Source organism: Aricia agestis, chromosome 6, assembly GCF_905147365.1.
Source record: "Aricia agestis chromosome 6, ilAriAges1.1, whole genome shotgun sequence".
Taxonomy (NCBI): domain Eukaryota; kingdom Metazoa; phylum Arthropoda; class Insecta; order Lepidoptera; family Lycaenidae; genus Aricia; species Aricia agestis.
In genome coordinates this window covers 16,449,452-16,471,872 of record NC_056411.1, presented here as the reverse complement: position 1 = coordinate 16,471,872, position 22,421 = coordinate 16,449,452, and the positions used below count along the sequence as shown (strand labels likewise).

General features: G+C 37.6%; 4 protein-coding genes across 5 annotated transcripts in view; 1 reads left to right on the top strand and 3 right to left on the bottom strand.

The window, feature by feature from the left end:
• Positions 1–3,443, bottom strand: part of LOC121728462 (leucine-zipper-like transcriptional regulator 1) — a 38,042-nt gene extending 34,599 nt beyond the window's left edge. For both annotated transcript variants that reach the window (XM_042116653.1, XM_042116652.1), the window contains exons 1-4: positions 3,326–3,443; positions 2,938–3,088; positions 2,197–2,368; positions 1,383–1,519 (exon numbers count right to left, since the gene is read on the bottom strand). In XM_042116653.1, coding sequence (XP_041972587.1) covers positions 1,383–1,519; positions 2,197–2,368; positions 2,938–3,080 — 452 coding nt within the window. In that variant the 5' untranslated portion in view covers positions 3,081–3,088; positions 3,326–3,443. The remainder of the gene's footprint in view (positions 1–1,382; positions 1,520–2,196; positions 2,369–2,937; positions 3,089–3,325) is intronic.
• A 732-nt stretch (positions 3,444–4,175) lies between these two features.
• LOC121728465 (ran-specific GTPase-activating protein-like) lies at positions 4,176–5,657 on the top strand. Its single transcript, XM_042116657.1, has 4 exons — positions 4,176–4,361; positions 4,435–4,626; positions 4,856–5,090; positions 5,268–5,657. The coding sequence occupies exons 1-4, from the start codon at positions 4,350–4,352 to the stop codon at positions 5,519–5,521; spliced, it is 693 nt and encodes a 230-aa protein (XP_041972591.1). The 5' UTR covers positions 4,176–4,349; the 3' UTR covers positions 5,522–5,657.
• A 160-nt stretch (positions 5,658–5,817) lies between these two features.
• On the bottom strand, positions 5,818–9,012 carry LOC121728464 (endoplasmic reticulum resident protein 29). Its single transcript, XM_042116656.1, has 3 exons — positions 8,967–9,012; positions 6,538–7,103; positions 5,818–6,448 (listed from the first exon to the last, which is right to left on the bottom strand). The coding sequence occupies exons 1-3, from the start codon at positions 8,971–8,973 to the stop codon at positions 6,242–6,244; spliced, it is 780 nt and encodes a 259-aa protein (XP_041972590.1). The 5' UTR covers positions 8,974–9,012; the 3' UTR covers positions 5,818–6,241.
• Positions 9,013–9,559: 547 nt separating this feature from the next.
• Positions 9,560–22,015, bottom strand: LOC121728463. Its single transcript, XM_042116655.1, has 12 exons — positions 21,847–22,015; positions 19,717–19,985; positions 16,813–17,023; positions 16,259–16,455; positions 15,206–15,344; positions 14,587–14,714; positions 14,111–14,366; positions 13,354–13,710; positions 12,818–12,957; positions 12,162–12,303; positions 10,437–10,570; positions 9,560–9,778 (listed from the first exon to the last, which is right to left on the bottom strand). Exons 1-12 carry the CDS (start codon positions 21,932–21,934, stop codon positions 9,635–9,637), a joined length of 2,205 nt encoding a protein of 734 aa, XP_041972589.1. The 5' UTR covers positions 21,935–22,015; the 3' UTR covers positions 9,560–9,634.
• Positions 22,016–22,421: the final 406 nt, after the last annotated feature.

Here is a 22,421-nt window from a genome sequence, read left to right as displayed (position 1 = left end):
GCATGATTGACTCTTTACCCAATAGACATAATTCAAAGTATGATGCAGTACAACATAATTAAGGCTAATATTAATATTACTAGATGTCCCGCGCGGCTTCGTCCGCGTAAATTAGGAATTCTACGGAAACCGTACATTTTCCCATAAAAAATAGCTCATATGTCCCTACTCCCTTCACTTGGTTTACACATTTTCCTGAGTTTCTTCGGTCGTATTAGTCTTAGCGTGATAATATATAGACTATAGTCTTACTCGATAAATAAGCTATCTAACACTGAAATAAGTTTTTAATCGAGCAGTAGTAGACCTGAGATTAGCGCGTTCAAGCAAACATACTCTCAAGCAATATTAAGTATAGATTTTTTTCAATTATCTCTTGACAAACTCGAGTCTCGATCTAAAAGACTATGAAAAGTACTAATAACAGGGTCATTATAGGCTCATAAGTCATAACCATGGGACGATGTATGGTATAAATTGGTAGTGATGATGATGATGAATGTAATTACCATAGTAGCATATGCTTTCCGTTCTTAAAACAACGCCGAAACTCCCAAACTTGTATCTATAAAGAATCAGGAGTTCTCTCAGCACCTTCCGAACCACGGTATACCAGGTGTACCTCGGTGCAAAATCTTACTTGTTGGTAGCATAATATGTTTAGAATACTTCTCACGAAAAAAAAAATTCTAAATAAAAATAAAAATTCTAAATAATCGTGACCATTGTCTATCGCTGCTTTGTTTTTATTAGCATTTTTCTATCTGTGGAAACTTTTAATTGGCCTTCTTGTATTGTATATTTAGATTCTATGTGTATGTTAGCTGTAAGTTTTCCAAAAATCAATAAAAAAATCAATAAAAAAAAAAAAAAAAAGAAACCGAAGTCACCACATGTTTCCATATAAAATTTGAGGAGTTCCCTCGATTACTTATGCATCCTTCATCATCAGATCACCACTTTTGTGAATATAATACCAAATTGGGATGATACCCTATATACCAATAGAAAATTTTTGAAAATCGGTTAACAAACGGCGGAGTAATCGTTGAACATAAGAAAACGAACATAACACCTCCCCCATTTTGAAAGTCGGTTAAAATTGTAGCCTATGTGTTATTGTGATGTATAAGCTATATCAGGGCTGTAGCTAGAGTCAGATTTGAGGTAGGGCAGCATTGGTTACAGGTAGTAAAAAAAAAGTCATAATTGATTGGATTGTGTTGGAAGTTGCGGTGGGCTGCACACTCATACCCAATCATGTTTGTAGCCCATATGTTTGTAGCCCGTATTAAAAAAAGGTTGGGGACCACTGCTCTAAATGTTTTGTAGGTTTTGCAATATAAAAATGGAAACTTTTGATATTTATCATGTACACTTACTTTCCAGTAAACTTCCACTGCACCCACTGTGCACTTTGAAACTTGTACTCGAACAAATCATTCTTGTTGGTCAAGTTGGAGTTGGCCAGAATGTCTCCGGTGTATCCACCAAACACAAACATGGAAGAGCGATGGATCTGCAAACAATTTTATAGGACTTGTCTGTTATGCAATCTCTCTTAAAATATACAGGGTGTAACAAAAACAAGTGATAATACTTTAGGGTGTGTACGTGTTCCATGTAGAGAGTTCACTGGTGTGAAAGTAGCAGCGCTGAAAGACCAAATTTTTTTTTCATTTTTGTATGGGGAAACCCGTGATGCTCGGGCCTTTGCCCATACAAAAGTGAAAAAAAAATCGTCTTTCAGAGCTGCTACTTTCACAGTGAACTCTCTACAAGGAACGCGTTAAAGTATTATCACATATTTTTGTTACACCCTGTATAAATACTTGAGTAGCTGTGCTGTCTGCTAGTCTATTGATAATAATAATTAATAATAATAGTTTATTGTCACAGTAAATACATAAAAAGGAAATGATACAAAACATAATAATATGAATCATGTAAAAATGACTATGAACCAGAGGAAATTTTTTTTACACCCTCACTTTGAGTATGAGTTTACAGGAACAAATAGTAAAAACTTTAGCTTGAGCAACAGTAGGTAAAAGTCAACTCTGGTATTTGTAGTAAACCACAAACTATTATTATTTAAATACAAACTTAATTACAAGGTACAACATAACTTGATGTAAATACATCAACATATCCTTTTTGGAACACATTTAAAACTGGAAAAAAAAAATAGCTTACCACAGCAGAGTGGTGATATCTCGGCGCTGGCGGGGCCCCCATGCCTCCCACTTTTGTCCACGACTTCTCCTTAATGTCAAACCTGATGAGATCATTCAGCATAGACTTGCCATTGTCCCCACCAAACACGTAAATAGCATCTTTGTATGCCACAGCTGTGTGTTTACTCCTCCTGGAAATAATAATGTTTTAATTAATAATATTATAATTAATCCCTTGATTGTGGATTCTTGGAAATCTATTGTTATCGCAGTCAGATTTGACCACTTGGGGCTTGACTTTTTTATTATACTATAAAAATTATTATCATAATAAGTCCTATGAATAATAAAAACTAAGAAAGCGTAACTCCCATACTTTAATTGTTTTCAATTTGGTTCTCAAGGCTCTCTACGCACACTAAAATAATATGGCAATAGCTACGAAACACTACATTCAAATTGACAAAATAAAGCCATTGACAATTTAACTGTCAGTTCTTTAATTACACAAAATTCTTGCGTCTCTTTTTGCATAAAGTATGCATGTATTTGGGTAATATTTTGTAGAATCGGAACAAATTTTTTGACACAGTTACTCTTCCTTAGTTTTTATTATTCATAGTATAAGGCCTATTTTGAGACTCTTATCTGACGAACATTTCCAAATTACATAGACAACCAAGTGGGCAGAAAGAGAAAAGTAATTAAATTTTTTAATATAACAAAGGATGCATATACATCAAGTGTATTTTGCACTTACTTTGCCCCCACAAACTCGTAACATTCAGACATCCTTTTCCATTTGTGTATCGTTTCAAATGGACCAAATTCCATTCTTAAATTTATATCTAGTTCGTTTGGATTCCTCAGTTGTTCTGTGATCATTTTCTCTATGTTTTGCATACAGGAAGCTGGGTGATAAACAGAAATTTACGATTAGTGTTATAATATTTGCTGAACACACTGAAATAGAATGAGGAAAATGTTTTAGAATGAAGGAAGAAGTACCGTATCGAATTTGACCCAAAAACCAAATTATAGGAATCCTAAAATAAACTTTCTAAAAAATAGGTCGGTGAATACAGTTTCCGATGGAAGCAGTAGAAGGCAAAAAGTTTACATTACACTTAGTATAAAAACATACATACCGGAGGTTAGACGAAGGCGGAAGAATAAGCTCGCAACTTATTTTAGTTGCTTTTATTATGTTTAGTTTTACGAATTGTTTTTATGTTCAAAAATATTTAGATTTGCATTTTGCATCGATTTGCGTGAATCTTCTTCTTTTAAAAATGGCCGCCTCGGTGAGTTGCCAATGTCAGAGTGGCTTAAAGGACTTTGCTCTGACAAGTGACAACTTGCTGACAAATGACAACTGATAATGACATTGACGGTTAACCATAGACATTTTTTTTTATTCGTCCCGGTCGGGACAGGCAAAGGGAGCGTTGCCTTAACCATAGACAAATGCAGTATGGCATTTTTACCGACTTTCAAATAGGAGGAGGTTATATGTTCGGCAGTCGGCTTATATTATCATATAATTATCGGATCGGATATTATATGATAATATAATCAAAGAGAATATAATCACTACAGCTCCAGCTGCTCGACAAGGCTTTAAATGAACGTAGCGAAAAAAGGAACTAACGCTGCCATCATACGAAAACGTCATTTTTGACAGTTCTCCTTTACCAGCAGGCAGTAGCGCTTCTGCCCACGTTCATATTTAAATTATTTTAAATAAAGCCTTGTCGGATTACTTTATGGCTTCTCCAGATTTGAGATTGCGCGAACCCGGCCCGTGGACCGCGTCTCTGACGGACGCCGTATACCGTCCGTGAGGGACAAATTTGCCTCAGTTTATATCTAAGAAGTCTAAAATCTAGACGATTCATCGTCCCGCAGGCCCGCAGCCCGCTACTCGCTACCTATATACCTTAATCTGTGGCCATTACGATCGGGATTTGAGAAAAAAAAATATGTCAAAACTAATTATCGAAAGTCAAACGGTATGCGCTGTGTTTCGTTTATTTCTTTTGAAAATCCGTACAACACTGTGAAATAAATCGATACTTATTAAAAATTACTTCCAACATTCCAAAAACTTTAGTAAGACTTTCAAATTTTTCACATTAGAAACCTCTTTGGTGTTTGCGTGTTTATGAAAAAATGTCTTCACCGGTAAGTTTCTATTGTGTTTTTTTTGCCCATGTGATTTTTGTGTTATTTACCTTTGTGTATGTGTATTGTGTAGACCGAGGAGAGCGTAAGACGTAATAGTGAGAGCGAGAGTGGTGATGCGGGGACTCCAGATCACGATCCTCACTACGACCCTATTGTCTCGTTGCCGTTAGTGGAGGTCCCCACTAATGAAGAGGAAGAAGAGGAATTGGTAAAGATCAGAGCAAGACTCTACAGATACGACACAAGCGATCATGAGTGGAAGGTATAATACAGTAAATATGCAGCTCAATTAAAAGTATTAATTATAAACTTAGAGTGGGAGCTTTATATTAATATTTAATTTTGTTTATTAGATTCGCACTTGAAATAAACATTACGTTCTACATTTATATCTATGAAAATGGACTTAATAAACAGAAAGAGTTCTTTGTCTAAATATACTCTTTGTATGTTAAATCAATGTGATGCAATTGTGGACATTGTTATTACAGGAGCGTGGTACTGGAGACATAAAACTACTGCGCCACAAGATAAACAACTCAGTCAGGGTGGTGATGAGACGTGACAAAACTCTGAAAGTGTGCGCCAATCACTTCATCACCCCTGATATACGTATGAATGTACACTGTGGATCAGACAAGGCATTCAATTGGTCAGTTTTTGCTGACTTTGCTGATGAGCAGTGCAAACAGGAATTACTTGCTATTAAATTTGGCAATCCACAAAGTAAGTTAAAATTTTTAATACTTTACTAATAAATAATTATTCAATATATATTTTTAACTGAATAACACCTTATTAAATGACCACTAATAAGATTAGTATTTTTATTAAAATAAGTGATAAAATGTAACTTTATTTCTAAAATATTACAAAAGAAATCTTTACTTTATCTATTTACAGATGCTCAGCTGTGGAAGACAAAGTTTGCAGAAGCTCAAGAAATTGTCAGAACCAAGTGCAGTCTTTACACACAAGATCCGTCATCCGACGAAGACGAGAGCAGTATCACAAGAAGCGAGGACACTGACACCCCTGAACCCAAGTCAGTTGATAAAGATGACAGTACAAAAAAAGAACTCAATATCGACAAAGACTCTGAAGGTGTCGTCATAAAACTGAAAGAGCTTAAAGTAGACAATGACAAGTCGGAATAGTTTGTGAAGGCACTATTTTCTATAAATGCCATTTAAATATATTATTTTATTGTTCTTTGATCTTTACAAAGTTGGTTATGAACTTTGAAAACTTAGAAGCTTAAGATTTTAATAAATGACATATCATTTGATAAAAGTTTTGTTTCATTTTAACACAACGGTTTTGTGTAGTGGAATTAATTTGTCACTACAAAAATTTAAATTATTCAGCAGATTAGAAAATTAAATAAACATTTTGGAGTGATAAGAAAATTACATAGTAAGTTTGGACAAAATATAAAATAAATATGCAGTCATTTACTTAAACACACTTTATTGCTTATTTGTGCACTTATTTAAGGTTCTTAAAACTAGTGTAGCAAACTTATGTCATAACTTGATAAGAGGAATGTTTTAAAGATACCATAATTTTACCTTCTCAGTTTTTACTGTATAGTTTTAAAATCATTAAATATAGTGTTGAACACATTCTTACTTATGTAGATATTGTAAAAATGCAGACACAGTGACTTATGAATTATTTGTCTGGATTGCTTATAAAAGATCAACACATTGATAATATTTTTATAATTCTAAAAACAAAATCTTGGTTTGAGAACCACAGAAATATTATAAGTATGGAAGTAATATTATAATGAACAATCTTATTGTTTTGGTGCTTCAACAAATCAGTGCAGTGACAAACAACAAAAGCTAAAAAAATATTAAGCCTAGCTCAGTTCAAAGCTCTTCTTTTCCTTTCCTTTTATCACTAAATTGGAATGACTGTAAGATGTTTATTCTGTTTTCTAATTCCTTCTTCTTGGCGTCAGAAATTTTGGTATTAAGTAACTTTTGCACCCTTTCATTTTCAGTCTTTATAAAGTCATTTCCTTTTTCTATAATTTTTTCCATTATCATTTTGTAGATTTTACCCGATGTGGCTTCCTGAAAATAATTAAAAACAAATTATTACTTTAATAAGTTTATAAAGATAAAATTACTATAGTAATAATACAAAATGCAAAAATACTTACTTTATTATTTAGCTTCTTGACAATATCTTCGGTCTCTTTCAACACTAGTTTTCTATCTTCTGAATTCGATTTTATAAACTTGATTGCCTGCAAATCCAACTCCTTCACACATCCGGGGAGGCTTAAAAATATACCGCTCTTTTCGCGTACGAATCTTCGCAGTTCATCACTGGTAAAGCCTTTGGTTTCATCAAATGCAATGGGTTTAGTTTGGTCCTTTAAAAACAATTTTACTACCGGAAAATTATCCTTAGTAGCTCCGTATTTTTTAGCCAGGGCTTCATTATCTTTTTCGCCGTAGTCTTTAACGCCTACTTCGGCGAATAACAAATCTCCCACATCTCTGGATTCCTTTGCGAGTGCCACGAAAGCATCGTGCTTGTCTCCGTACGGAAACGCCACATCGAATTTTACCAACGAGGCTTCAAATTTACCGATAACTTTATCAAAAGAATACTCATACAATTCCACTGAACCGCCCGCAGCGTACACTTTGTGTGCCAAAGTAGTAAAAGTAATTAAATTCACAAGTATTATTGTTTGCATTTTCATGTGCAGGTTGTTATCTAAAAATATTAATACTTTAATTCTCAGGCCAGATGATTAAAGTGGTTTTTGTGTGAAAATACTAAATTGCGATTTTGGCTTTAAAAGTTTGTTGACATTTCGCATTCGTGATTTGACATTTGACAAGTTGGCAGCCGGCGTTCGACTTCGGCCGGTGAGCGGTGACCCGTCACTCGTCAGTCTCAAGTGACGTAAGTCTATAGTCTATACTTTCAGCGACGGAGCCCTTAAGTGGCCCATTCACTATCCTACATAATCCGGCGGACGGCAAGTCGGCCTGCCGTAAATGGGCCATTTTATACATGATCTACACCGACAGTACGGTATATAAATAAGTAGAGACATCTACACTCGCGCGCGACTCACGACTCACGAGCACGAGCCGAGCCGCGAGACGCGCCACGAGCCGAGAGTATAAACTGAGCCAGTGCCGTAAATAGCCTTTTTTGCGCCCTGTGCGAGCTAATAACTGCACCCTTGTTTTATGTTCGGCTGTAGATTTTTTTACTGCATGGGAAAACATCTCTGGGGTGCAGCGGGAAATACTCATCGGGAGCAATTCGAAAGAATAAGAGTCTGCCTGGTCTGGCCATTCTTGCGCCCCCCCAGAGTCTACGCCCTGTGCCTGGGCACCGGTGGCACCGCCCTATTTACGGCACTGACTCGAGCTCGCGGCTGTTTCTGAGATAAGCACGTTCTAATAAGCCTTTTCAAATAATTTCCCCCCGTTTTTTCCACACTTTCCTCTATTCCTTCGCTCCTATTGGTATTAGCGTGATAAAATCTAGCCTATAGCCTTTCTCGATAAATGGGCTATCTAACATAGAAAGATTTTCAATCAAATCGGACCAGTAGTTTCTGAGATTAGCGCGTTCAAACAAACAAACTAACAAACTCTTCCGCTTTATAATATTAAGTATAGATTAAGTATAGATCACAGTATAGGAATATGACATATCTCTAACTAATATTGCTATACTGTGGTCTAGAAACAGTGTGTAACAAAACTCAGTGATAATACTTTAGCGTGTGTACGTGTTCCTTGTAGAGAGTTCACTGTTAAAGTAGCAGCGCTGAAATACCTAATTTTTTTTTTCGCTTTTGTATGGGCATTGGGCAATTAAGGGCCCGAGCGTCACGAGTTTCCCCATACAAAAGTGAAAAAAAATCTTTCAGCGCTGCTACTTTCACAGTGAACTCTTTACAAGGAACACGCACACACTCTATAGTATTATCACTTAGTTTTGTTGCACCCTGTATACGCCCGTGAGTTCGGGCAACTGGGGTTGAGTCAAAATCTTTTCGTTTTCGCTTCGTTTTAAAGAATCACCGATGAAAATGTATGGAATTGTTTGACATAAGCGTTCGTTAATATGACGTTGACGTTCGACTCGTCTTATGTCAATTCCATGCATTTTGATCGGCGATTCTTAAGCCGGCGCCAGACATGGGCTTCAAAGTTTGAGCAAACTTTGCACAAATAGGAAAATGCCAACAATAACTTTGCACAAATAGTCAAATGTCAGTGCCACACTTGGCGAATTTGCGTATTTGATCACATGTCTGGCGCCCGCATTAGATAACGAAGCGAAAACGAAAAAGTTTCGGCTAATTAATGGCCGTGTCATAGGTTTATCGTGCGGAAACCGTACCTTTTTCCGGGACTAAAAGTATCCTATGTCCTTTCCCGGAACTCAAAGTATCTCCATACCTTTCTGCAAAATCGGTTCAGTGGTTTGGGTGTGAAGACGGAACAGGCATACAGACATACCCACTTTCAAATTTATGGATCCACTTTTTAGTTTTTACACCGTTCTTTGAGACAATAATATCATGCACAATAATATTTACCTACCATCATCCATCCATTTTTCCGAGTTACAGATTTTTATTGGTAACGTACTACAACAATAATCTTATTTCAGTAAATATTTTCAAATGCTTAGTTTATTTGTTTTTTATTCAGATTTTAAATGGAAAATTTTGAAATATTTATAACATCGTAACATTTTCTTATCGCAAGTAGGTACTCTATCTAGATGTAATAAAGTTGAAACTTTTTACGTACGTTTTATTACCTACATTATTAATATTAGGTTGGTCAATTCTTTATACTTAGACAATGCGACCAGAAGAAATAGCCAAGTACTTAGGTAAGAGCTCTAAGAATTGCAGAACAATACTAGTTAGATAACTTTAAGGGTGGGTTGCAACTTGCACCAGAGGCGTAGTTATAGTTAAGGTTAAGGTTATTGTCAAATATGGCGTCCATTATGGACTTTTACTAGGGATTTGATAATTCATTTGACATTTTGTTATAGTTAAAGTTACAGTTAAAGTAAGTTGATGCAACCCACCCTTAGATACTTTTAATTGCCTTTTAAATTTTAATAAGTACTTAATGCAAATGTGGTAAGTAATAAAATAAAAATATATTCAGCACCTAATATTATATTAATTGTCATTTGTTACTATTTTATTAAAACTGTTATTGTGTTTACATCAGCAAATATAGTAACGACGAATAATCCTATTGATCAATCTTATCTGCATTTATTATAGTGAACTTGTCTTGTTGACTTCTTTCTAAACACTCTCGTTCGTATATTTTGTTTATTTTCTTCACATCAGTCGCACTAAGTCCTTGCCAGTGACCCATTGCCCAACCGTCGTTCTGAAAAACAATTCAATCATATATTTTCCCAAGATACCAACCAGGGGCAGACCCAAGAAAATGTGGCGCGACGAACTAGTTACTAGACGCTGTAGATACAGAATGGCCAAATACAGCATAAGATAATAGGTATACCTATATGAAAGAAAAGAGGAGGCCTTCGCTCAGCAGTAGGACACCAACGGCTGAACTATAAAAAATACTATTAGTCTTTTAAAAAGATAAAACCGACTTCAAATTGTATGTACTTAATTAAGAATTAAAATCTCAAAAAGTACTGAACCGATTTTGATGAAATTTGCAGTATCCCTAAGTTGAATAATACCTAGTACAACAAAAAAAAGAATCACTTAAATCGGACTTGCAGTTCCGGAGATATGCGTACACAAATATAAAAACATACATACATTACATACTCTTGAAATTTGGCACATTTGTTCAGAAGCTGCTATAGATTAACAATATACAAAAACTGGACAGTTCTGGAAATATTACATACATACGCGTCGAATTGATAACCTCCTTTTTTTGAAGTCGGTTAAAAAAAATTAAATAGTTTTTTAACTCTACCATAAAAATCTTTATTGTTCCCAAAGCGAAGCTCTGCTGACTGCAGTAACTCTGTTAAGTATCCCTATTCAAAGCAAAATAATCTTACCCAAATTGGATACATAAGACTGGTAACGCCGTCTTTAATTTGTAGCCAGGGGAAGTGCATAACACTTTGGTAGTCGTAAGCGAATCCGGCGGATGCTGCAGGGGGATACTTTTTCTCCATTTCGGCTTTTAGATCTTAAACAAAAGTTATAAATGAAAGTTTGGGAGACTTTCCGGCTAATGATAGATGTGAGATACATACTTATGTACACAATACTTACCACCGTACTCAAATACACTAATTATGATTAACCTTTTAAATTTAATGAAGAATTTGACTGATAATAAATGGGGCTTATGTCAAAATTTTGAATTGAGGCAGTTAGAATGATGAATTGATGACAAGTTTTCGTATTTATTATGTTTACGAATTACGTGTTCGGAATAAGACTTCCTTGAGATGTTGGGGATGGTCGGATCGGACCTTTGGTAAGTATGCATCAGTCAAAACTAACACAGTTTTTAATAGGTCCTTACATATGAAATTGGCGTTTTGTTGTAGGTACAGGCTATTTTGATCTCAAATATCTCCTCTTTCGTTAAGAATTCTAAATTCAAATTTATAATATTATATTCATTTATTTGGTACATTTGAGTTTCCAAAACAGTCATTCATTTGTTTTTTTCTTGTATATTTTTTCTTTGGAGTGGTTCATAATCATATCGCACAATGGAAAAATTGAAATATCGCTTTATTTACGAATATGAGTTCTACCGTGGCACGAGTGCTGCAGAAACAGCTCGAAGAATTAACAATGTGTATCGCACTGGTGTCGTAATAGAAAACACGGTACGGTTTTGGTTCCAAGTTTCCAACGTACGTTTTCGTTCTGGAAATTTCGACCTTCAGAATATAAGGGGCATGCCCCGTGGACGACCCGAGACCAAAACGAATAATGAGGAATTAAAGGCTATTGTGGAAGCGGATCCATCGCAAACTACTACAGAGTTAGTAGCAGGCATCGGTGTAAGTGATAAAACTGCTATAATCCACTTGAAGCAAATTGGGAAGATAAATACTTGAAAGGTGTGTACCTCATAAATTGAGTGAAGCAAACCAGAAAGCACGTGTCGACTGCTGCGTTACATTGCTCAACCAACACAATAATTAAGAGATTTTAAATCGGATCATTACTTGTGATGAAAAATGGATCCTTTACGATCCTGGAGAATCAGCCAAATCCTGCCCTAAGCGAAAATTTTCTCAGAAAAAGTTGCTTGTGAGTGTTTGGCGGACAAGTGCCGGTGTTGTTCACTACAGTTTTCTAAAATCTCGCCAAACGGTTACGGCAGATGTCTATTGTCAGCAACTGCAAACCATGATGGAAGAACTAGCTGCTAAACAACTAAGGCTGGTCAATCGCTCTTGGCCACTGCTGCTCCAGGACAACGCTAGACCACACACTGCACAACAGACGGCTGCAAAACTGGAGGAGCTGCAATTGGAATGTCTGCGACATCCACCGTACACCCCGGACATTGCTCCAACAGATTACCATTTTTTTCGAAATTTGGATAACTTCCTACAAGGAAAAATTCAACACTGATGTGGCAGTCCAAACCGCATTCAAAGAATTTATTGACTTTCGTCCCTCCGTTTTTTTAGTAAAGGGATCAAGTAACTACCTTAAAGATGGCAAAAAAATTAAACAAAAAAAAAATCTACTTTATATTCCTCTCATACAAAACGCCAATTTGTAAGGACCTAATATATTATTATTAATACCTGGTGTCAATTGATCCCAAACAATATGTATGAAGGAGTCGCGATCGTGCGTGTTGTGCTGATGGTCCAGACCAAGCACGTGGACGTAGAAGTGAAGGAGATCGTTCACAGACGTAAAACAATCTTGACCGATTTCTAATTGCTGCAAAAATTATAGATATTAAAAATAAAGGGCAAAAGCATATTATAATAATAATAATAGGTGGGGTTTCTTTCTTCTTCACATTCTTAGGTGGGGTTGCACCAGCGGCGTGGTTAAAGTTAAAGTTATGGTTATAGTTAAGGCTAAATTTATCTTTAACTTTAACCTTAACTTTGATCGGAGAAATTGACTGATGACGGCTGGTCCAACAAGGTTATAAATAAACGTGAGCGAAGACGCTGCTGGTAAAGGAGAACTGTCAAAAATGGCGTTTTTGTATGATGACAGCGTTAGTTCCTTTTTTCGCCACGTGCATTTAAAACCGTGTCGAGCTCTATGGTTATGATTAAATATAGCGTCTTGATGGCATCCATTTTTAACTTTAACCAAAGATTTTAACCAAGGATTTAACAGTTGGTGCAACCCAACCTTAGTGTCTCCATACTACATCAAAATCGGTTCGCCTTTCGCATTTATAATATTAGCACTAGTAAATAATTATTATTATTTGTACCTTATTTCCATTCGGTCTACCGGGAGTAGGACATTGACATCTGTGCTCTGAAGATCTTCTTAGTATCAAAATGCTGCCTGAATGTCTACGTTTTTCAGTTGGTTCACGATGTTTCGTAGAACTTTTATTAACTACAGAAGCTTCGTTAAAAACACACGGTATTAGTTAGCAAGGTTATTTCTTATAAAGTTGAGTAAGTTTTGAATCATTATGTTAAATTTGATAGATTCTATAGATCGCAGTAATATTATTAGACCTTGTCTAATTTATTGGCACAACAAATTGTATTCTACAATATTGGTACAACTATTTAAATTCAGTAATAAGTATTTGCTCCGTTTTCTAATTCCATTCAAAGGACCTGTTTTACCACTTTCTAATAAAGTGCCGAATAGGCTATTCACAACTTTTTTGACAGATTCTCCATACTTTATCTGTCAAGTTATGGTTTCACCACTTCCTGATAAGTGCCGAATGAATTCGGTACTTATCAGGAAGTGTTGAAACAGGCCCTAAAACAAATAGTTCGTGCTTACCTAGATGCCTCCTTTTCACTTTTTTGGGTTCACCGGCTTCATAATCAGCTATCATATTTTCTACAATGTTTAGTGGTTCTTCCTGTGCATTAACGCTCATTTGAAAATGCCGTTCTTTTGATTTAGCATCTGTTGCATTTTTTTCTTCACCGAAGTCTATGTCTAATTCAAGACGTTGCTTATCACTCGGTTGGTCGCCAAGTGAGGTGTTGAATTCTGGGTTGTTGTATATCACCAAGGGTGCTGGGTCATCTATGTACTCGTCCGCTTCGATATCTGTTACATCTCTGAATTCGATACAAGTTTCTTTTTGTATATGATCGAAAACTGTTTTGATGTTTTCTATTTCTTCGGTCGCTGAAAGTTTATTATATTTTTTTTCCTTCGTGCACAAAATATGTGAAAAAATAATGTTTAGTATGAATTATTTTAGGACATGAATCTAACAGAACTTCTTATTCAAGGTTTGCACTTTCTTCTCGTATTCTCGTGTGGTGAAATTAATTGCAGATATTTTTGGGAATATTATCATCTTCTGTCAGTAGATGATAATATTCCCAAAAATATCTGCAGGTTTGCACTTTCTTCTCGTATTCTCGTGTGGTGAAATTAATTGCAGATATTTTTGGGAATATTATCATCTACTGGCAGATGATAATATTACAGTAGACTACTGGCTACTGCATAGGTATAGACTATAAAATATTCTTAAACGTTATTAATTGAATAAATAAAGTGTATTATTTAACATGCTTACAGAACTCTACGTTGTCCTTAAATTTGTAATTGACTACACCAAAAGTCCAAAGTCTGTCCTCGAAATAGTTTCTGATTTCTTCAGTAGAAGCTTTGACATTTCCTTTGCCTTTTTGTCGATTTTGTGTAACTACGCTTGGACACGTTTTTAGGAGATAATCCTTGTTTCGCTTCACGCATTCCAACCCGTAAATAGTCGATACCTTTTCGATGTCGATTTGGCTAAGACTCTCTCGCTTTCCAATTGTTATTCCCGCCTGAAAGATGTAATAAGGAAATTAGATATTATGGTATACAGTATGGCATATATTATTATAACATTTATTATATAGTTTGCAAAATTGCCTTTACAGTCAACAGTGGAAAAAAAGCTGTCGTTTTAATGCTCTTAATTTTGGTGTTTTTGTATTCTTTGTTATAGGTTTTTCTATGGTATACTTCTTAATAATAGTAGAACCATATCCGAGGAAAACTTACCGGCACCTCTATAGTTAATTTACCGTTCTTAGAGAATGCTCTAGCAGGGTAATGTAAGACGCTGGCATAGTCGTACGGCAGAAACGTCAGAGGATTTTCCGATTGTAAATCAAAATACTTTCTGTAACCTGAAAGGTAATAATATTTTATAGTTTTGATATATTAGACTTAATAAAACGTATCAATGATTTAGTCTAATAGATTAGTCGTTAGAGTCTAATTTAAACAAAATAATAGAGTCATCATCATCATCATCAAAATTTTGTAAGATGGAGGGAGAGTAGGAGAGTAAGTCAGTGCCGGTTTTAGCACTACCAGCGCCCTGGGCGATTTTTTTCGACGCCCAGGGTGCTGGTAGTGCTGTAAAAAATTAAAATTGGCGCCCTTTTGTTTGCCTTCAGCGCCCCTTTTTATTCGGCGCCCTGGGCGGTCGCCCAGCGTCGCCCCCTCTGACGCCGCTACTGGAATAAGTACATATTAATCTCTCTTGAATCGGATCTACCTACCACAGCAAAAATGTATGCCAACTCTTTTCGTTTACACTTCTGCTGGCAGGCCCGAAGTTCAACGCGTTTTTTCTGATTATTTCAGGTAGGTAAATACATTAATAATACAATACCTGGTTTGATGTTGTTCCAGTCGACGGTGATGTACCGGTCGCGGTCTGGTCTCGTGTGCTCGTGGGAGAACCCCAAGACGTGCATAATTTCGTGTGCTATCTCCCCTAGTGACATGCAATTGTAGCCGATGACGACCACCTAAAAATTTGTATTTTGTTCTATTTTGGCGTTCACAAATCACACAAATTATGTACGGCTGTTACAGACATAAGGGTTCCGTTTCTTGCCATTTGGCTACCTAAAAGAAGGATTTAAATTCGTCTGTGTGTACTCGAGTATTTTTTCTTATGCTTTCTTCTGTTTAATTTTTCAACTACCTACATCAAAATATTCTAGATCAGTCAGATATTCATTTAATTTCAGTGTGTAGTGTGTAGATTTTTAGTGTAAGCGATATCAATGCTTTGAAGAACGAACGTGGTAAACTAATGTAGCTAGCGAGTACCAGTTTCCTAATGTTCACAGAGATTGCAAAAAGTAGTCTTCTATATCCTGTTTGCTATCTACAGGAAACCCTAGTGCATTGTTTCCAATATAACAGTAACTTCTAAGTACATAGTATACGACAATATATTATTTTTTTATGAAATAAGGGGGCAAACGAGCAAACGGGTCACCTGATGGAAAGCAACTTCCGGCTCCCATGGACACTCGCAGCATCAAAAGAGCTGCAGGTGCGTTGGGGGCCTTTTAAGAGGGAATAGGGTAATAGGGGAGGGTAGGGAAGGAAATAGGAGAGGGTAGGGAAGGGAAAAGGGTAGGGGATTGCGCCTCCGGTAAACTCACTCACTCGGCGAAACACAGCGCAAGCGCTGTTTCACGCCGGTTTTCTCTGAGCCCGTGGTATTTCTCCGGTCGAGCCGACCCATTCGTGCCGAAGCATGGCTCTCCCACGTCAAAATATGTAGATTCTAGATAATCATACACATTACACTGTCCACTTATACGACGACTTTGCCTTCTTATATTGCTGCTTTTGTTAATTTCACTAACCTCAGTTTTGTCCACCGCATGATCCAGGTTTGTTACCAAAGCATACGGTTTAAAGTTACCTGTACTCCCAGATTGGGGTTCCGTTCATTACTGTGTACACACTGTCGAATGCCAGCCGGGTTGGTGATGAACAACCAGTCTGCCTCGTTCAGGGATTTCTTGTCGATAGGTCTCTCTCGGAGCCGCTGCATTCGGATGCACGTCGTCTTTTCTATGTAGTCGAAGGCGCTTATGATGGTGTCAGCTAGATAAGAGTCTAGGAAGAAAAAGCATTGTCAAGAACAAAGATGGTATCTATACTTACTTGAAATAAAAATCTTTACTTTGGAAATTAGGTATGTGACTTCTTAATTTAACCCAAGATGGACAAACATGATACACAATTTCAGAGCTGTAGGGGCATATTCGACTTTAGTCATTATTGACGTCTATAATAATTGTGGGCACTTTATATAGGCAGCAGGCGTATGACAATTATTACTCTTGGCAATTATGGTTAACCATCATGGTCTAACGTGCAGAGGGACCGTTTTTCTATGGAAATGAAAAATACATTAGCGAGAATTACAAGGTGTCCGTCTCTCACTCTGATTTCCATATAGCTAAAACTTACCATAACTTTTCGGGTTGATAAAGTAAGGGATCAAGCCATGCTTCCACTTCTTAATCCAGGGTATGCTGCCGGCGTCGGTGGCGTCATCATCATGGCCTGACACTGCATCATCAGTGTGCTGAGCATGGCCTACCGTTGACATAATGTCGTCTGGAGGTAGCAACGTTGCGGGCGCGAAGTCAAATCGTCTAACCTTGCCGTCAGGTATTGCCTACAAAACATTAAACTGTGTTACATATAAACCGTGTATAAAACATGCTGAGATTAAACTTGGAATAAGCAGAATTATGAGCAATTAAAATGCATCGAAAGAGGTTTGTGCGCTCTTTGCATCCTAGATGAAATCGGAAAAGTCAGATGTAGAAGAAAAAGGATATTAGCGAAGTTTATTTTGAAAAATTTATAGTTTCGGTAGGTTTATTTTGCTGATACTTTGTCAATAGCTAAACGGTCAAGCATAGTTCATTTCTTCTAATAATTCTAGCTTAAACATAGATTAATTATATTCTACTTAGTACTTCATTACATGCTGCAGAACTCTAGGTACAGTTACTTAGGTGGTTGGGCTTGCACATAATGCCTATAGAAGGTGTTACAAAACATAGTGATAATACTTTAGGATGTGTATGTGTCACGTGTATAGAGTTCACTGTGCAAGTAGCAGCGCTGAAAGAGCAAATTTTTTTAATTATTTAGGTATATGGGCAATCGCCCATGCGTCATGAGTTTTCCCATACAAAAGTAAAAAAGAAAGTTACGTACAATGAATTAGTTTTGTTACATCCTCAGTTACATCTATCTATACTTATTATAAAACAAAGTCGCTTTTTTCCCTCATGTCCCTTTGTTCTCGCGAACTACTCAAGGCTCAGTTATGGGACCACTTCATTTTATTGCCTATGTCAATGACATGCTTAATGTTCTAAAATACTGTCTAGCTTTCCAATTTGCAGACGACACCTGTCTTATGATTTCGGACTCTGATCCCGCCTCAGCAAAAGCCAAATTAAAAGAAGATCTCAACAACATCTCTGACCACCCTACCTTCTCCCGATAATGCTCCTTTCTCCTTCAGAGAGCTGTCTACTACAGAAGTTAAAAGAGCTGTTATGTCAATCACATCCAGGGCTGTGGGCAGTGATTGCATAGGTCGAAACATGATTGTTCCCTTGTTAGACATTTTAGCTCCGGTCTTGGTCCATATCCTCAATTACTCACTTTCTACCGTTTCCTTTCCCTCCTCCTAGAAAAACGCTAATATTCCTCTCCCCAATTCCTCTCCCCAAAAAACGGAGTCCTAAAAGTTTCTCTGACTATCGTCCGATCTCTATTCTACCTTTCCTTTCTAAAATCTTAGAACGTTCTGTACAACATCAACTTCAGACCTTCCTTAACTTGCATAATTTATTAAACCCGCTACAATCTGGATTTCGTTTCGGACATAGTACCTCCACAGTCCTGGTGAAAATCACAGATGACATTCGTCTGGGGATGGATAGTCATCATTTAACTATACTCACGCTCTTAGACTTTAGCAATGCCTTCAACTCCGTAGATCACGATATACTATTACTTCTTCTCAGCTCACTCAACCTATCTCCTATCGTGCTCAATTGGTTCCGTAGTTTCCTTCAGGGACGCCGGCAGCGTATCAAAATTGACAACACATCGTCAACTTGGTGCGATATTTTCGCCGGTGTCCCTCAAGGCAGTGTCTTATCTCCTCTCTTGTTTTCAATTTTCATTAATTCTATTTCTCGCCATATTTCCTCTTCCTATCATTTATTTGCTGACGACTTACAGATCTATATCCATGTCCTACTTCCCTTACTATCCAACGGTATTGCTCAAACAAATGCTGATTTGAATGAAATTTTGAGGTGGAGTAATGCCTATGGCTTAGTCCTAAATCCTAACAAAACACAATGTATAATCATTGGCAGCCGACAGCTAATTGCGAAGGTGGACTGGAATACCTTGCCAAATATTGTCCTTGATGGGATTATCATTTCCTACGGCTCCTCAGTGCGGTCAAAATAGACTCCAAGATTACTCTTGGAGTCTATTTTGACCGCACTCTCTCTTGGAATATCCAGATCCAACAACTCCGCAAAAAGATGAACGCTGCCACAGCTTCCCTTAGACGACTGAGCAACTTTTTGCCAATCGCAACAAAAATAAAACTTGCTACTACTTTACTTTTCCCTATTCTCGACTACGCTGATGTCTGCTACTGTGACATAAACGAAAATCTTCTTTCTTCCCTTCAACGCCTTCAAAACTTATGTATTCGTTTTATTTTTGGCCTTCGAAAGTTTGACCATGTTTCTAATTATCGATCTCAGCTCGAATGGCTCCCGATCAAGTTGCGTCGAAACTCTCACATACTTCACTTACTACGTATAACATCCTTTTTAGTCCTTCTACTCCTAACTACCTCTAAGTAAAATTCAATTTCCTCGGTCATGACAATCCTATACTTCGCTCTGCAAACAAACTGACTCTTGCGTTTCCTTCTCACAATACTTCATTCTACGATTCTTCTTTCACCATCTCCGCTATTCGTCTCTGGAATTCCTTGCCCGATTTTATAAAAAAATCGGAATCAATTAACATCTTTAAGAAACGTTTGAAAGCACACTACCTAGATCAGGCTCAGTCCATGTAAAACTCTTGGTGTTTTTTGTACAATTATTTTAATGTTCCTTTATTTTTTATAATGTAGGTTTTTAATGTAATGTAGGTAATTATATCAACATGTCTTTTTTAACCTTATTATATCTGTGTAAATTTGTGTAGTTCACTTGGCTATTTTATTATGTGTGTATCAGTGGCTATATATATTTTATACCCGTGCGACGCCGGGGCGGATCGCTAGTCCTGTATAAATTCTCTCTTACTTACTTTTGTGGTTGTAACATTTCTTAGGCGATTTGTGGCCTTTTTCTTGTCCTGAAAATTATTGTGTAGGACATCTTTAACTTTGTTATGTTTTCTACTCAACAAAGGTTTGGTTGGAGTTGCTCTGACGTGTCTTTTAACTCTTCTGTTATTATGCTCATTTAATGCATATGGTATGTCTTCTGCGGTTTGTGGAAGGATGTTTTCTTCGTTAAACATGCGACACATCTCTAAAGTGTCCTGGCGTTTCCTTTCGATTGTTTTACTGTCGACTAAAAAGCAAAATGCAAGAAATATAAATTTTATAACACTTAATAATAAACTATATTTCCGACCTTTTTGTAATTACTAGGAGATCAAGCCCATTACAACGGTGTACTTATATCATGCTGATAAGTTACAAATCAACAACAACAAAGTATTTTTTCTAGTTTAAGCTGTTATATTGTTTATGTATTTACAAACGTAGAATGTAACTGCAATTTTTAAAGCAACCCTTTAGGATTTAGTATTTTTAACTCTATAATAATGACAGCACCATGTCAGCCAGATATCAGTCATATCACATAGTGTCATGGTAGCTCTAGGTAGACCTAGATGCAGTGCCGACTTTAGCACTACCAGCGCCCTGGGCGAGATTTCACCACAAATTAAAAAGGTCACCTGCGCCTTTTTGGTTGCTTTCGGCGTCCCTTTTTATGCCCTAAAGCCGCTACTGCCTAGATATAGTAGGTAGGTACCAATGGTCGCACTACATTTGCCGAGGCCTAATTAATATTTGGTTATAGCTCCTGCCAGGCGAATGAACTATTACAAACGCAATAGTTACAACACGTCGATTTACCAGTTGTATTGTAATTTGTTTGAATTAAAACTGCTTTGGGTCAAGCTGTTGGGTAATATGAATTGTGGTATCGCCACATGCTCAGTATTTACATTAGATATTATATATATATGCCCTCCTTTAGGAGTGCTTCGGCACGAATAGGCCGGCTCGACCGGAGAAATACGACGTTCTCACAGAAAACCGGCGTGAAACAGCGCTTGCGCTGTGTTTCGCGGAGTGAGTGAGTTTACCGGAGGCCCAATCCTCTACCCTATTCCATGCCCTACCCTATTCCCTGCCCGCGACCCGTTTGCTCGTTTGCCCCCTTATTTCATAAAAAAAAGACTTCGTTTTCTGTCCGTCTGTCTGTCTGTCTTTTATTGCCCATATCTATTCGACTCTACCACAATAATAACGCTGGACCTAAGAAATGCATTAACGCATTCGACGCAGGGGATGGGGAATCCCGCTGCGGATATGTGGGGCTCGTCGCGGCGAAGATGGTATGTGCCGCGACCCTACCCACTAAAACTCTGCGACGCTCCTCTCGCCACCCAAGACGAAGCCACGGGCACGACACACCCACCGCAACTCCGTCAGTGGCCGTCCGACCTTTGTCAGACCACACTCATTTGGGGGCGCTTCTCGCCCCGCAGGCCGACAGAGGCCCCACTTGGGGCTTGCTTGGGCTCTGGTGTCACGATGCACGGAGCGTTTTGTGCATCGTGACCCACTCTGGGACTCGAATTTGATGACGGCGTCCCCACGCCGCCACCACGAGTGCCCCGGCTAGGGTGGATCATTGTGCTGGCGTCGCGCACGTCTCCGCCTTAGCCGTCTCGAGGGGTCGATCGCCTCCCTTTCCCTGCTGCGTTCGGCCTCCTCCTTGGCAGCTATAACCTCCTGGGCGAAGGTGTCAACTGCCGTCCACGCGGTCTCGCTACTCAGCATTGCTCGAATGATAGCTGGTAGCGAGAGGTCCTGTCCAATTGCGGCCACGAGGGCAGCACGCTGTCCTGTCCATGAGGGACAGACCATCACAGTGTGTTCGGCCGTGTCCCTTTCGTCGCCACAATGATGACACCTAGTGTCATTCTCTCTCCTTACTATCTCACACAGGTACCGACCAAAACAGCCGTGCCCGGTCAGCACCTGTGTCAGTCGGAAGGAGAGTGCGCCGTATGTCCGGGTGATCCACTCTTTCAGGAGCGGGCGTATGGCCGTTATTAGGGCAACGCTCACCTGCGGCTCTTGAAGCCGCTCCTCCCACAGGATTAATGTCCTTTCCTTAATAACGCTGGACCTACCTTTTCGAACAGTCAGCGACGGTATTTCACATATTCCTAGCATGAAATATTGAACAAATAAAAAATATATTTGTATTATCCTACACATTATAAATAGGAACTTGTATAAATGTATGAAAAGTTTAAATGTACTTAATATTGTAATGTTGTTTTTTACGATCGCATATTTATATTGCTTTGTAAAATTGTTCGGATATCGTGACCAGTTTATTGTGATTTATTTGAGCAATAACCGAATGTCTAAATTCAATTATTTCAATTCATTCAATTATGTGCAAAATTATAAGAAGTAACACAGCCGACTATGACTCTACTGATTTCTGATTTCAGTGTTTTCGGTACTTTACTACAAACAAGTAATAGCTACACAATTTAGAGTGGTTAGTTAAAATAAGTATATTACTATCTAGTATCTACCCTAATGTAATAAGGCACTACGTAGTTACAGTCACACGATTCTTTTCGCTTGATTATTGTATGCGGTGTCACAGATATTCAGTTGATTTCCTTCGAAAAATATTATATGCACTATTTCAATGCTCTTTCGAGTATTCCTTTATTTACAATACTATGTT